Source organism: Ixodes scapularis, unplaced genomic scaffold, assembly GCF_016920785.2.
Source record: "Ixodes scapularis isolate PalLabHiFi unplaced genomic scaffold, ASM1692078v2 PGA_scaffold11__112_contigs__length_91849675, whole genome shotgun sequence".
Taxonomy (NCBI): Eukaryota; Metazoa; Arthropoda; class Arachnida; order Ixodida; family Ixodidae; genus Ixodes; species Ixodes scapularis.
The window spans coordinates 22,849,579-22,865,303 of NW_024609837.1; the positions used below are offsets into that span (position 1 = coordinate 22,849,579).

Here is a 15,725-nt window from a genome sequence, read left to right on the forward strand (position 1 = left end):
CCCTTCGAACCGAAGGATCGACTGTGTGCATTCACGTTTCAAGCGTTTATTGCTAGAACGAAAAAACAAATGCCTAGCAGTAGTCATTGGAATGTGGACGCATGCACGGCGTGTTGTTTATATTTTGCAGAAGAGAGCTACTGCGCGTGCGTGGAAAACGTCCTACGACCCACTAAATAATGATGGCAAGTCCAATAAGGCGGTTAGTGGAATGGTCTGTATGCGCTTCACTGTACAAAGTGTAACCATATAAACTACTGCGGATGCATGGCTAATTCCTGTGCATTTGTAGGCAAGCGTGTGAGTCTGTATCCGCGCGCGCGTGTTTAGGTCTAGGTCTAGCGGCGCTGGCGAGGATGCTTTGCTCTTCGTAAAACGGGTTCTTGAGATTGGGCAGTGAGCACAGCTCCTGGGGACCAACGCGCTTGTTCGAAAACAGTCGATAGGCGTTTACACTGAGTGTACACAGCGCAACAGCGAGAACAATCAAGAAATCACAAACTTAAGAAAAGCTTTAATTATAAGCCGCATGCAAGCGGTTTGGCGAACGACGAGACAAGCGACGGCGACGTGGACCCCCTACCGCTGGGTCAGTCGCTCGACGAGGCAAACCGCATGAAAGCGACGGGAGTAAGCAATCACGTTTCAGTGCTGCCTTGGTGCGTGTGCCTCTGAAAGGCCGACGACCAGACACGAGATTCTGCAAGGCAGAAAATCCTCCTCACCCTGGGGGAGAAGGAAACAGGCAACGGTGGACAGCGTAGAAGGGGGAGAGGAGAAAGAGGAGTAAAAGTGGAAAGCGCGAACTGGTCGTCGGTCTTTAAACTTCATATCTGGCTGCATGCAAAAAAGAAAAAAAGAATCATTAAAATCAGTGTACTATTTTGTATGTTTTTTTACGCGTAGGCAGCGTACTGATAATTAAACAAAAACATAATTGGAAGTGTCTGCATACTAATTGTGTGAAAGACGTTCGCACATGACCTCTCTCGCTCCACCTCGACGATGAGCCGTTCACTGAAGTGGTGCTAATCGTCGGGGTTATTACTCTGTTATTACGCATCGCAGCCGGTCACAGCCAGTGATCAAACGACTCAACCTTTGGACTCAAACACACGCGACCGACAACAGCCGCGCAGTCGCGCGCGGGATTGGGTACCGACCTAAAACAAAATATTTCGTGCTATTGGCTAATCGCATCAGCCACATCCGGGCGATGAACGACGTTTTCGAGAAATCCAGAACCTAGCGACGTGACGAGCGACAGTGAGAAATCTCCGTCGCTTGTCGCTCGTCGCGTCGCTCGCTAAATCGCTTACATGCAGTTCAGCCTTTCATCTTAATTTCCAGTGTAGTGTTACGTCTTCGTACTGGGTGGGCACTAACTGCTCATTCACACTGGAAGCGAATCCGCGTTCGCAAACCGGTGGCAAACGCAATTCAAATGCGCGTGCAATTGTACTGGATCTTTATACAACCGCGTTCGCAACCGCTTTGCGAATGCGGATCCGCTTCCAGTGTGAATGAGCGGTAATTCCGACTGCTCCGGTGTTCCTAACTTTCTTCCACGTGAAATGTACGAGAAGAAAAAAAATGCCGATATCAAGTTACCACTATGTACTTTCAGTAATACGTCGTAATGTGTTCGTGTAAGCGCGTGGGTGAGCCTTCATTTGCGCGTGCGTGTGTGTATGGGCTTAGGACTTTACTCTGTGGGTATCCCAGCCTCGTTGTTACAGCTTGTATACCATTACCGGTGCTTCTACCCTGCCTTATGCATACAATACATTCTGTCGGTGCCAGTCTTTCGAAATAACGCTCGTTATCTCTCCATCTAGGGAAAGAGGGGGAGAGGCGAGGGGGGAGGCACGGTAGATGATCACAGGGGACGGCCGAGACGGCAGGGGGTGAAAGAAGAGGAGGAGGGAAAGTGCAACCTTCATGTTTACACCTGTCCCATCTTCCTCGGGGACGGACACGCGGAAAAGAAGAAAACGCGTGAAAAAACGGATTAGAGAGTCGATGAGCACCGCCGAGCACAAAGGAAGCGACTGAGCGGGAAGCCGCGGCGTCACAGATTATGACCGGGGTGGTCGCCGCCGCACAAAAAAGCACGGGAGGACAGGGACGCGAAGAAAAGGCGATCCAAAGATGGCCGCGTCTCTTGGAAGTGACTTCGGCTCCGGTGGTCTTCTTCTGACCTTTCAACGTGGCTTTTGTCGATGGGCTCTTTTCTGGTCGGAGATCATTTACACGGATAACTGGAGAGTAGTCTCGAGGGGGGAGAAGGATATTCAGTTTCACCCCTGTGCGGCTTCCTGCAGAGAGTCCCACGAAACTTGCCACCACCCAGGGGTTATTTCTCAGTTTCGAGGGGGACCGCTGAGGCAGGACGCGTGGGAACACGTTTACAAAATTATAAGAAAATATCTCGCTGTGGTCGACGAGGAAGTCTCCAAGCTGCAGTCACACCGTTACTAGATCGCACAACAAGGCAGTCTGCAGGCAGAGTGTGAGGCCTGTTTCTTCCTTGCATGACTGTCACATTGTCGTGTTGAGAGTACAAAGACTGCCTACATGCTGGAAGCAAGTACGCAGATGATTCCGTCGCCATGTCCGCGCCGAACACCGTGGATTTCAACGATTTACGAGCAGCATAATTTGGGTTTAATGTATTACTGGTGGCGTTGCTGCAATGGAGTTTCTTTTTCCTTGTTATTGCATATTTTGTTGCCGTAATCTTGGAAAAGGGGGGGGGGGGGGGGCGGGGGGGGGAGCGGGGGTTGGAGGCCGAGTGACTAATTGCACACCAGCTCATGAGCACGTGGAGCGAAGGCTTGCCATGCACCCAGTGGTTTCGGGCATCCATCCCTGCCCGATTCGATCTGAACGAGCATATACGCACCGCGGCGTGTGGTTTTGTGTGTCGGTAGTGAGTGATGCAGGCGTCGAAGGCTCCAGGCTGAGCGGGGGTACTGCACTGGCTAAATTTCTCATCTATACAGTGGAGAAACCAGACGACGGCAATGTGGGGCTGACTCATACCCGCTTCACAGGATAAGAAAAAAAAATGTACCTTTGGATAAAGGACTTTTATGGTTAGCGGCGAGCCAGTTCACGATCCTCCATGTGTGGCGTGTGCTCGCGGCCCATTAGCGTGGGCTGATTCGTCAATTGTAGAGGGACCTATGTTAAATGTACTTTTAAGCTGGCCGCGTGATTGGGCTATGACCCCCCTCCCCCCCCCCCCTTGTCTAGGCATACACAGCGCGATTATGCAATATAATGTGTTCCTTATATATGCTTTCCCTCTCCATGCATTCGTAACCTGGTAGAGCTTCCAAACGTTCAATCTTTTTTTAAATGAAGTCATGTTACTTTAGTTTGTTTTGACGGCTTACTTTGTTCCTTCTGCTCTTGCTGTTGATCGTGTTCTCACGTTATTGTAGTATAAGTATATTGGCATGTTTCTCCTGTTTGATTTGTTACCGAGGTTCTTTGAGGTCTACGCGCTATCCTTCAGTCAGAGCCAATCGGAGCTCCGCGTTCTGATAACACCAGAACCCCTGCAAAAGAAGCAGACGAACTTGCGCTACGTATAGTTTCGCTTTTGTATAATTATTTCCGCCCCCCCCCCCCCCCAAAAAAAAAAAAAACCCTGCTGTAAAGCCCACCGGACGATGTATGTACCAAATAAAGACAATAAATAGATCAAGTATGACGATTTACAGTTTAAGAAATGCAGATCGTAACCTAATATAAACACTTTCCTTTTTATTCTTTTTTTTTTTCTTTTGCTTCGTTATTCTTTTTACGTTTTTATAAACTAACGTTGCAATCCGATTGACAGTGCAGCGGCGAGCTCGGAACTCGTCACTCTCTGTTTTTCTTAAGTTTTCAATTCCTATACGACGAGTACGGAAAAAATTTTTTTTAAAAGACCGAAGCCAGTATTATATAATATTAACAGACTAAAACCAGCCGGCTACGTGTTCCTATGACAGCCGAGCGTCGAATGGCCCCTAAATATAGCGTAGCGGACAAAACGAAATCCCTAAATTGGCAACGCTGGGGCGCTCCCATCTCGACGAAGACGGGGTCACACAACCCACAAAGGAGGCAACGCACGTCCACCCCAGGCGTGAACATCTCGTAGCAACGTGTTCAATGCACACGCGGGACCATAACCCTACATATGCGACACCTCAAACTCGCACCCTTCCCCCCTTCCTCCCCCTTACTCACTTTCTCTTTCGAGCGAAAGGTACCCAACAATGGAAAGAATCGGAACATCCGTTCTAAACTCGCCAGCAACAAACCACATCACCGCGGTGCCCCTCCTGCGGAACACGTCTTCGTCGCTGCATGCGGCCGTACGTTTGCCCTTTCAAGCGAGCCGCTTGCGCGTCCTCAAAAGAACGCCAACGGAATCCCCCCTTCCAGGTTCCCAAATTTGCACACTCCTACAAACCGTTCCCCCCCAAGCCGACATTGCGGCGGAAGTTATACGTGATCGCCGGACCAGTCGACCTTTCCGCCGCCTGACCACGCTCTCTGCGCGAGGGTACATAGACCCACGAGCAACTTTATATCACGTGACGAAACGGTAGACGCACGGCTGGAGCTACGAGCACGCAGTTTCCGCAGCGCTGTCATCTTATACGAGTGAACAAAAGCACGAGTCCCGCCGCGCGCACCCGTGTACGCCTTGTTGTGTACGAACCAGGCGGGACCGCTTCTTCACCGCGCATGCGCGGCAAAGGAAGGACCCGCGGCGTACACAACGAGGTATACACGCGTGCTTGTTCGCTCGTCAAAGAGCTCGCCGTCGATTCAAGGGGTCCCCTTTGTGTGCGAGCCGTGAACGCAGCGCTCCGAACGGGAACCGGTGAGCACAGTAGGCCACAAGCACGAACTCGTTCAATGCCGCCGCGCACTGTCACAAAGGGGACGACGCGCAGAACGCGCCCTCCTCTGTGTGTGTACGCTCCGCATACTCGTATATGACCCTTTCCGGCCGATCGCGTATAGGCTACGCCATGTGAGCTGGAAATGCTGAAATACGGCAACCAACTCAAAAGGGACCGTGGAATGCTTTCTCTATTTTGGCTCAGTACGGCTTAGGAACCTTCCCTGGTGTTCCTAATATTTGCAACTCCCAAACTCCTTCGTTTAGTCCCCACTCCTGTGTTTCACGTTTCGGCCCGCGAGGCCGCGCCACTTTCCGCTGCACACTTAAACGTGTGGAAACTCCTCGGTTCTCTCCTTCGCGTCTTTCCCGCTGCGGGGCGTCGCCCCTCTTGGATTTTCGCTAAAATGCATCTATCTATTCAGTCGGTGAATATACTATCGAGACTCGAAAGCATAATAAAGGCGGAGAGCAGAATGGGTAGTTAAATTGTGACGAATTACCGACATTAATACTACAACAAGAAGCAAGAAAGTCAAACAGATCACGGATCATTGAGAAAGTGGCTAATAACATTTCAGAACAACATTATACGCGTTCGTTTCTAGCTTTCGGAAAAGCTCGAACAGTGTTTGTTTGGGACAAATAATGCTACCGAACGGGTCATTTGCAAATTAATATTCACTAATCAAAGTTAGCTAGTGAGCAGGCGAGCTGGGGGGAACCCGAATCCGGGGCTTGATTGATAAAGGCTCGATGAATAAATTGGTTAAGTAGCTACTGTCCAGTATTACACGCGTAATGCGGAGCGAATGTTCGTCTGCTTCTTGCGGAAGGGGTGCAGTGACGCTAGAACGCCGAGATGACTGGCTCCAATCGGAAAAATAGCGAATATACCTCAATTATAGGTGCCCTGGGGTCTGCCCACTATCCTTCCAATCAAAGCCAATCATAGCTCGGCGTTCTGACGTCATCGCAACCCCTGACGTCATCGCAAACCGCGGTCACACTGCCAATACGTCAAGCAAAGACGGTTATAGGCTAGGTGGCGCAAGCTGCCGCCCGTTACAAAGGGTATAGCCATTACCATCTATTCATCCATTCAGTCTGCAAACGCGAGTCATCGCAATATCTGTGGTTTGAATGCCGCGTGCCAAGTTTCTCCTTCAATAAACTCTTCGAATGCCATGCGGCATTCGAAGCACGGATCTCGCGGAGACGCGCGTTCCAATCTGTATACAGACTGTCTTTTGCATCTAAGCAGTGTGATCCCGGCTTGAGGCTTTTAACAACTTTTTTTTCTCTCGATAATCCGGCAAGAACAACAAGAAACGCGTGTCGGCCAGCTTTTGCGCAAACGACAATGCGGTGTGTCGCATAAAGGTCGAAACTTCGCGCACTGGAATGAAATAGAAAGGAAGCAAACCAGGTGAAGCGCCCCGTCTGGCATCAAAAGCCGTTCGTTTGGGAAAGACTCAAAAGAGCTCGAGACCTTGAGGAGGTGTCGGGCCACCGCGCTCTCAAAAGCGTAGCGGGCGGCAGCTCCTCCGGCATGTCACTTCCCTTCAAAACGGGCCGGCCCTTTCCGCGGGACGGCTGTCGGTTTCACGCTGGCTTTTATCTTCACGCTTGTTACGATGGAACCGTTCGGAGGAGCGACGGTTCGAGCTCCCATCCGTTGCACTGTTTCTCGGCGCGACATGGTCCACGGCGGTAGCGACGAGACAGCAAAATCAGTGAAGCCCCTTTTGGGTCTCTGAGCGCAGTTTGCAACCTTTCTAACTGTCCAGTCTAAGCTAAGATAGGTTGTGTAACAACAACAAGTTCTAAAGGCGGGTCTTTATTCACGACAACATGGGCCACAGTGGAGGTTAGGAGTTAGCAAAGAAAAAAGTACTTTGGGTTTCTGAGTGCAATTTGTAACTTGCCGACCAGTCCAGCCTTAGGCATTGAGGATTGTGTGACAGTAAGGTCTAATCGTCAAGTCTTCTTTCGCGACAACATGAGCCAGAACGGAAGTTCGTCGAGTCTCATCACCAAAAACACGAATCGCAGTGTACGTTACAAGCTAGCAATGTCAGTGAAAGCACTCCGGGTATCTGAGGGCAGTATGCAAGCTTCCACGAAAGCCATCTTAAGAAAAGAAAGGTTGTCTGATAGTAAGTTTTAACGCCCAGTTCTTGCCCGCAACAACGTAGACCATATATAATATAATTAGCAAGCAAGTCGAGCCAGTGAAACCTTCCGGGTCTAGCGTGTTGTTTGTTGTAATCCTCGATCCAGTCCAGGCTAAGGCATAAAGAGATCACGTGGGACACTTTATAAGTTGCGACCTCCGGCCTTTCCCGGAAAGAACCAGGACTATACAGCCGGAGTTGCGGCCAACCGATGTCACTAAAGTCAGGTCCCTTCGTTCCAGTTAAACAGGAGAACTTCCAATTCCCACCCCTGCCCGTTTTGAATTGAATTGGCATCCGGAGCGCGCGTCGTGTATCACTACTGCTTGGTGCATGCGCTGAAGACCCTGGTGTTCCAGTGGTACTGAACTGGCCAAATTTCCCATTCACAGGGGAGGTACGAGGCGCCTTTTGGGGGCTAACAAACTTCGCACAGCCTAAACATATCCACAACACACGATTTCTTGATGACAAACGTGTTATAATCACAAAGTTTGGTTTGTGTTCTAATGAAAGAATAGCAGAATCATCTGTTCCCATCTATAATCTTACTTGTGGTGCTCACAAGTAGCACACGTATAGCCTTTACCTGCAGTCCAGGGACTGATATGTTCTCTTCTAAATTATGATAGCTGCAGGCCTTGGTGCTGAATTTAAGTCGTTAGCAAAAGGAGGCCAACGCAGGGCGCTGATTGAACCCGAGTGGGCCCCTTGTTGGAGACGCACAAGATTCAGCGCTACGGCCATTTTATGTGTTGCGCAAGGCCGATGCGAGGGTAAGGGAATGGGTGACCGACCTGCTTGAACTCGAAATCCACCAGAGGCGGCTTCAGTTCGGCCTCCATGCCGTCGGGCGACTGCAGGTGACGCCGCTAGATCTGGTCGGAGCACTCGATGCCGGCGTGTTTCCCTGGCTCTCGTGATGGCCAATGTCCTGCCAAGAGAGAAGACCCAAAACGATGTCAGTGATTGCGAGTGGGACCGAACGAAATGGCATCGAGTCAAGTTACGTCTTTATTATCACGAAGTAATTCGCGAGTGACCTAAGGTAACAAAGCTAATCGTCGTTGTTTGGTGTGGTCTTGGATGTCTGGTTCTACTAGAGGCATTGGAGGACTCGTGACATATACGAGAAGGTAGAGATGGTAATTAAAGAATAATTTCCGAATAGACTGATGCCGGTTAGATATTATCATTCATTTTATGCCGGTGTTTGGAAGCCCCCTGCTTTAGAAGACTAAAACATTGACATATTCAGCACTGTGTACCAGCGAATAGCATGCAGCAAAATGATGTCGTGCTGTGAGAAGCCGTCCCTCGAGCAAACGCACACGCACTTTCAGTAACACGGGGAACGAAACAGAAATCTATCTGCCTTCGTGTGTTTTCGTAACTTTGAAAATTGGGACTCAACACAAAACGGCCTGAGCCTTCTTTTTTTATATATCAACTTTGACAGTTGACAAATTATGTCTTTGAAGCGTGTTCTTTCTATATGAGAATCTATAAATGAAGAATTAATCATTATTGCCGAGCAATTAAAGGCATGCTAAACCAATATTCAACATAATAAAATCCGTAGAAATGTTTTCCCGAACCTTACGAGGCCAGAAACGTCATTTCTACAACGGTATCTCAAACAAAACGTTTTACTTCTTGAAAACAATATCGCGATCAAGCGGAATCGGCAGCCGGCCTTCAAGATATGACGTTGACAAGTTCGCTTTTCCCCTCGCCTTAGGCCTTCTCTTTCGTGTCCCGCGCGTGAGCCTTCGAGGACTGACTCGTGACGAAGCTCGAAATTCTGTTTTTCGCAATTTTCGCCTTTAAATCTATCTGTACTGCATCATTCCTTGAAATATACCGCCATATATGACATGTACATGTGTTAGGCCCGGGTCATAATGCTCCTACGTCATACAAAAGACAATCTCAAACACGACTCATCTCAATATCCGTGGTTCGAATGCCGTGTGCCAAGTTTCCTCCTAGAACTCAATGCCATGCTGCATTCGAAGCACCAGTCTCGCAGTGACTCGCGTTGGAATCTGTATGCAGGCTTTCTTTTGTATGACGTATAAGAAGTGTGACCCCGGCCTTGTAGTCGCTACTATGAGATAATCGCAACCCGAATATTATGTTCAGTATCCCTTTAATAAGAACATCAAAATTGGAGACCAACAAGTCGCAGCCAACAAGAGCCAACAACAAATAAAAGAGAGAACTAAAGTTAAGAAAAAAAGCAAGAATTTTTTTTTGTCTTTCTGTGGCTATGCGTTCAATTTTAATAAACAAAAAAATCAATAAAAAACACGAATCAACAAAGAAATTTTTACTATATATATATATATCAGAGGAGTCATGCGAGCGGTGGCGGCGCCGCAGAACCCCGCGGTAAGAAAGAACAGCAGCAGCCGAGCGCTGCATAAAAGAATGTAAGGCACCCTCGAAGCTAAACTGTCTAATCGACTTTATTTTCACGCATTCAAGCTGGGATTTTCTTATCAAGTTGGAGAATCTCCAGTGGGGAGAACTACCTTTTGAATTGTGCCTTATCCATCGCTAGTGAAAAATAGAGAAGTGGCCGACTGGCACGCGGTTGCCTACCCATTTCACCGCCACGACAGATACCACCTGACTGCTTCCTTTCACACAAAAGCGCGCGTTCGTGAAAACATATAAACGAGCACGCACACACACTGCGACCGAAACGCACACGTATACGCACACATAGCCGCCTACTTCAACAAAACACACACGCACACACTGCGTGCACTCAGATTGCACATACAACGAAGCCAACATTCGGGAACTCACACGCGAACAATATTAGGCATTCAGACCACATAAAAAAAAAGGGCGCACTGATTACCATCTCGAGTTCGTAGCTCCGATCAAAGGGAAGCGCTCTGCGAGGAAGAACGCGAGATGAAAGAGGGTGAGAGGGAGGCCGAGGGGAGAAGTAGGGGGAACGGGGGTAGGGAGGGTGGGAGGTGAGATCAAAAGAGAAAATGGCGACTTCTCAATGTTATCTCGCGTCGAGTCGCGCGGCGCGGGTATGGGTCGCGGACAGCCTGACGCGCGGTCAGCGGCTCTTACTTTGATTGGCGGAGATAAAGTCACGTGATTAGGTTGCTCCCAGTGGCGGCCACTTTTTTGCCGCTCCCCCTCCCTCTCGCCGAGGCGATGCTGCTGACACACCGAATTCGGCCTGTGGGTGAAGATCGGGGGCAGATTTCGACGAGGCCGCTGGTTGGAAAGTCAAAGCGTGTGTGCGCCGGCGTTGAGAGGCAAGGCTTCCTGGATGCAGGTTCTGTTAGTTAGATTAGTTCGCGTCGAGGTGTTTGCTTCATAATGTCCCATGCTCCGCTTTCTAAGCGCGAAGACATATTGTGCAGCGCCGATTGTTTTTTCCAGTCCCGATTTCTTTTACGGATATTTGCAAGTGACGTAATAATGCAGATAGTAGGCTACCACAACGTCCCTTGGAACACTCCTGAGTTTCTGTTGTGTTTTTGTTTTTTTCGACCGACTTCTAATGTTTATTTCAGGGATTTTTTTTTTCAACGTAAAATTACATTTGTTTTAAACGACCTATTTTTTTTTTTCTCCCCTTTTTATCCATGCTGCCTAACAGTCAGTAAGAGCTGCAGTACCGAAAATGTTCCCGTTCGCCACGAGGCAGAGGCGAACGCGAGCATAAGCAGCTGGACGACGTATGACTCAAGGGAGTTTGCAGTTACAGGCGACAGGCGGCGCGCGCTGCGATGCCGAATAAATTTTAACCTGTCTTGATCACTCTGGTAAACTCAGGGAACCCATGAGTGTGCCGTGCGTTGAACTATAGCCTCCTCTTTGCTCACAAAGCCCGGCAGTTCGACGACGGAGCCATAGAGTGCCCGGTCGCTAATTTGGAGCGCGAGGAGATCTGGTAGCACAGAGCATCAAAGAGCCATTTCTGGGGGACCTGGACGTCAGCGCACAGCATTTGCAGCGGCGAGAACCGGAAACACATTTGTTCGCTCGGGAGAAGTGTGTTTCGGCGTCTCGCCGCAGCGGGGTACCAGCCACGTGGCTCTCCTCTCACCCGTTGTTTGCCGCTCCACCTTTTCCGTTTCGGCGGCCGCTTCTCATGGCGATCTGCCAGGCTTTGCATCAAGCCACCCAACCCTTTTCGTAACCAAGCATATCAAATCATAACGCACTCATAAATGCACGCACGACTCCTTGTGTGTTCCTCAGGCTTATCGAAATAATCTCTAAATATATATATATCTATTTTGCCTGTCTGTGCTTTTTATATATCTGTATGTATTCTGAGTTAAGACGAACTGGCGCTCGAGAAGCCATGCTGACCAAAATGGCGCCGACAGATTCCGCCTGAGCGACTCCGAAATTAAATAAATAGGAAAGTTGTAAGCCTGTGCTTACACCAAAACTGACTATGAACTGATGTTTTGTGTTTGTTCGACTCTATTTCAGTTCTCAACACAGAACCATAGGGGGAAAAAAATAGATCGTTCAGCTTTTTTCCATTACAATAAGCCAATATGCGCTTAAAGGGCGGAAAAGCTGTACGATCCATTTTTCCCCCCAATGATTGTGTGTTCAAAACTCAAAGAGAGTAGAACAAACACAAAACAAAGCGAGTTCATATACAGTTTTGGTGTGGTTTCGCCATTCCTGCGTGCGTAAATTTCAAAATGGTACGCCAACAACACCTTCCATTCATGGATACATAGATACTCTTTCACGTGTCCTTGCATCCAGAAAACTAGAAGAAGAAAGAAAAAAAGGGGGGGGGGGCACGTATTTGTGGAATAGTATGTTTTGACAAGACAAGAATGAGGAACAGAAACCATAAAAGAGATGAGTCAGAGTACCAAACAGCGTATACCCAAAGTAGAGATATACAGAAGAAGAAAAAAGAAACTAAATGTGGAAACAAGAAAGAGTAGAAAACCTAGATCCAAGCCCGACAGACGGCGCGTGCGGGTCAAACACACAAGCACACATACTCGTAAGCGTAGAGAGCAATTTACGGACCCTTCGATAATTCCGCGAGAACGACCTCATCAACCGCAACAAGAGGCCCCTTCTCCGAACCCCCTCCCCATCCGAGCCTTTTCTCTGTAGCGTTTACTCTCGCAGACATCCGGAAATAGACGCGCGGCCGAGAGCGGGGGCCAAAGGAGAAAAGCGTGTCAGTGCCGTGCTCCTTTCGCGAGAAACCGCCTCGTGGCAGCAGAGAGCGAACCGAGAACCCGCGACTGCCGCTCATTTCTCGCGTTCGGCAGAACACCCACCCCCCTTCAAAGGTCGTTCTAGTTCCTCGCTGCTGTTCCTTCCAGCGTTATGCAGCAGCGAAGACTCCACGTAGTTCCGCTTCTCCGGGTATCCGCAATGAGAGACGGACGCCGCCGCCTTTCAGCCTGGCTGCTTCGCGGTGATGGATGGGAGCTCCACGAACCGCCTATCTGCCGCTTCGCCCCCTCCCCGTACCCCCTTCTCTCCCGTTTTTGACACACACCTTCTTTCTCACTCTCTCTCTCTCTTCAATGTCTGTCCACGACGTTGAGTTCTGCCTTTCGGGAAAGGACAAATTGAACCGCTTTTCCGTCGCGACGGCGCACTACGCCAGATGGCACCACCGACGGACAACTTATTGGGCCATGCCCGTGTTTCCCCTACACTTCTTGGATGAAAGAAGAACATCGGCCAAAATTTTGTACTTTTACTGTCGCCTTGTATCTTTTCCGGCCTGTTGATGGTCCGCTAGTAAATCAAAACGCTGCCATATATATTTTTATTATCTCTTTTAGTTCGTTCAACATCTTGTCGATCGTCCTATGATGTTCAACGTGTGTTCTAAACACGCGAAATTCGGCTTGCTTCACAACTGCTTTAATACTAGGCTTCTCTGTCTCGTTGGGAGAAAGAAGATCCAGTAAGGAACAGTATATCTGAAGAGTTGTGGTGTGCTGCACTAATCAAATTGAGACGCAACATCGAACATAGAAAAGCCACATTCACGCAGGGGCGTTCGCCTGTGTTTTCTTACGTTACGTATATGAGTCACCAAGACATGCGTGCTTCGCATGTTGCGTGCAAAGCTGCTCCTGTCAATTCTTCACCACGTTTCATGGGAAGCACGGATGTCCCGCTGACGCTCGGCAGGCGCGAACTACCGTAACGCAACGCAAGGTAAGAAAACGGGGCTGCCTCAAACATTCTTAACATCAGCTTTACTGATTGTCGCCGCGACTCGCTCACTGAATTTGCTCACATTTTTGGAGGAGGTTGTTATGAGTTTTACGTAATGATTAATTACCAATACAAAAAAGTGGTCGTCATCATGTACGATTTTCACCCAAAAGTTTTATCGTCGCTGCATTTGTTTTTACTATACAAACGCACGGACTTGTTGCATTAGTACATTCCGCTTTTTCTTTTCTTTTTTTTCAAAAGCATATGTTAAATTACTGGAAACAGATATGCAAATCGTATCTATAGATTTTTTAGAATTGGGGCTAATGATATATTTTCGTGTTTCTGTGAGTCCGTGTGACATCCGTTTGGAGCTCAGCGTCTCCGATCACTGAGAAGTCATATGAATGACAATACTTGCACCATAATAACAATCTAAATTCTGTCACAAATAGAGCGTTTTTTTTTTGTAATTTTGTAAGCACGCCAAACAAACGAAGCGCCTTCTGTTGGTAGTACAACGGAATCTAATGGATTATTTTACATTCGTTTTTGTATACTCGCAACGCAGTTATCGTATCATCCTCAACGTGACCTTCTACAATCGGATGACGTCACGCCCGTACTTAGCACCTCGCACGTCTAAATGTTTACTTCGGCTCACAAAAGAGACCCTTCCAAGTCCCCCCCCCCCCCCCCCTCCCCCCCCCCCCCCCCCCCTTTGCACTCCAGGATCAAAGGAAAGCGGCACACGCGTGAAAACTCTCCAGGTACCCAAAGCAGACAGACACGTCCTGCGACGCGAGCGCCCTCTTTCGTTACCTTCAACATCCGGGGTCTTCTCAAAAACCACTCCGCCACGGCGCTGCCGCCTTCCTTCTGCAGTGCTTCGCGAAAGCAAATAGTTCCGACAACAACCAGCGCTAACAGCAACAGCGCCCGCGAAACAAGCGCAAAACACGTCCGCGAACCAACAAAAACCAAACAAGCGGGGAACAGCAGCAGGGGGAACACAGACAGACAAGAGATGGACCCAGTTCTGTTGTGTTCTGACAAGCGCTTTCAAGAGCTCTTTTCCGGAGCACGGCTCTGCTTCTTCAAGCTCTCTCAGAGCGGAAAGAAGGTTACGCCGAGAAAGTCTCGGGGAAGAGGACGCGGCCCTAAGAACGAACGTAAGCATCGCATGCCCCGCCATCTTTGATTATCAGGTTTTTCTTGTTCTTTCTCGCTTGTATTTCGCTTTTGGTCGGGCTTGTTCGAGCTGAGTCAATCGAGACAACTCGAAGAGGCCTCGTTGATTGCCTGCCTAACCTGGGCACTCGCTTGCTCGATCGAACACTTTTTGAGTGCTGCCTCGTTTCGAACGGAGGTATTTTTCTCTCGCTCGTTTTTTCTTCGTGTCTTTAGAAGAAGGCTCGAGTTTGCTGGTGCTCGTGTCTTTCATTACTATCGTGGCCCTCGGCTTAAGAAGGTCGAACCACGACATTTGCTTGCCCGCGTCGTTGGCTGGCAGTGACGTTATACCTGCTCTTTCGATATGAAAGCCGCAGCGGCTTATATGTCTCATTAAGTTGTCTTCCGTGACCCTGTCGATGGCAGTTCAATATGGACTTTGAGTTAAGCTCTTCAATACCATCCTTTCAGAATTGCACGCCATCTAGTAACTGCTGCACCAATTATAGGAGTCCGCCATTGTTAGGGGCGTACTCTTATCATGTATTGGATACGAACGTTACGTCAGCATTCGGCGTGAACTCGGCTTAGCTCGTATCGAAAACAAAAAACGAGTGCTGTGTCGGCGCTCGACGAGGAATCGTATCCAATCACACGCTTTGTACACCACACATGTACCCTTTGTGACGGGCGGTAGCTTGCGCCGCCTAGCCTAAGTCTAAAAGGACAAACCCAAATAATAGGGATCGACAATGTTGCTTGATGAGCTTTTAAAAGGGGTCGATTGCCTATATAATTCGTTGCCCAAATCATATCAAGTTGGAATGCTGCGCTTACATGGCTGTTTTTGTCGGTTTGCAGTTCTTTGCGTGCGTTTCGTCAATAAAGCCGCTTTAAGCGTCTCCGCGAGACAATTAACCGATATGCGCCGGTATTTCGAAAAAAACACCGCAAACATCCGCGTATCTTTTTCTTTTTTTCTTATTTTTTTACATAAATGAACACTGTAAAGTATTCGGCCTACTTATATAAGTCACCGGAACATCCACACCTCGAATGTCGCGTGCGAAGCTACGTTTTGAACATGGCTTGCCACGCTTCATACAGAGCATGCCGATGTATGGGCGGCGACTCTAAATGTAACTAGACGTAAGGTCACCGTAACATATAACGCAACGCAAGCGAACGCTAGTGTCCCTACGGGCCTTTATCCTTTACACAGACCCTTTTTAAAAGTTCATCGAGCAACATTGGTGATC

General features: G+C 48.7%; 1 protein-coding gene across 2 annotated transcripts in view; it reads right to left on the reverse strand.

The window, feature by feature from the left end:
• Positions 1 to 15,725, reverse strand: part of LOC8041104 (transcription factor Sp9) — a 180,621-nt gene that overhangs the window by 26,815 nt on the left and 138,081 nt on the right. For both annotated transcript variants that reach the window (XM_040504260.2, XM_040219632.3), the window contains one exon: positions 7,884 to 8,020. In XM_040504260.2, coding sequence (XP_040360194.1) covers positions 7,884 to 7,931 — 48 coding nt within the window. In that variant the 5' untranslated portion in view covers positions 7,932 to 8,020. The remainder of the gene's footprint in view (positions 1 to 7,883; positions 8,021 to 15,725) is intronic.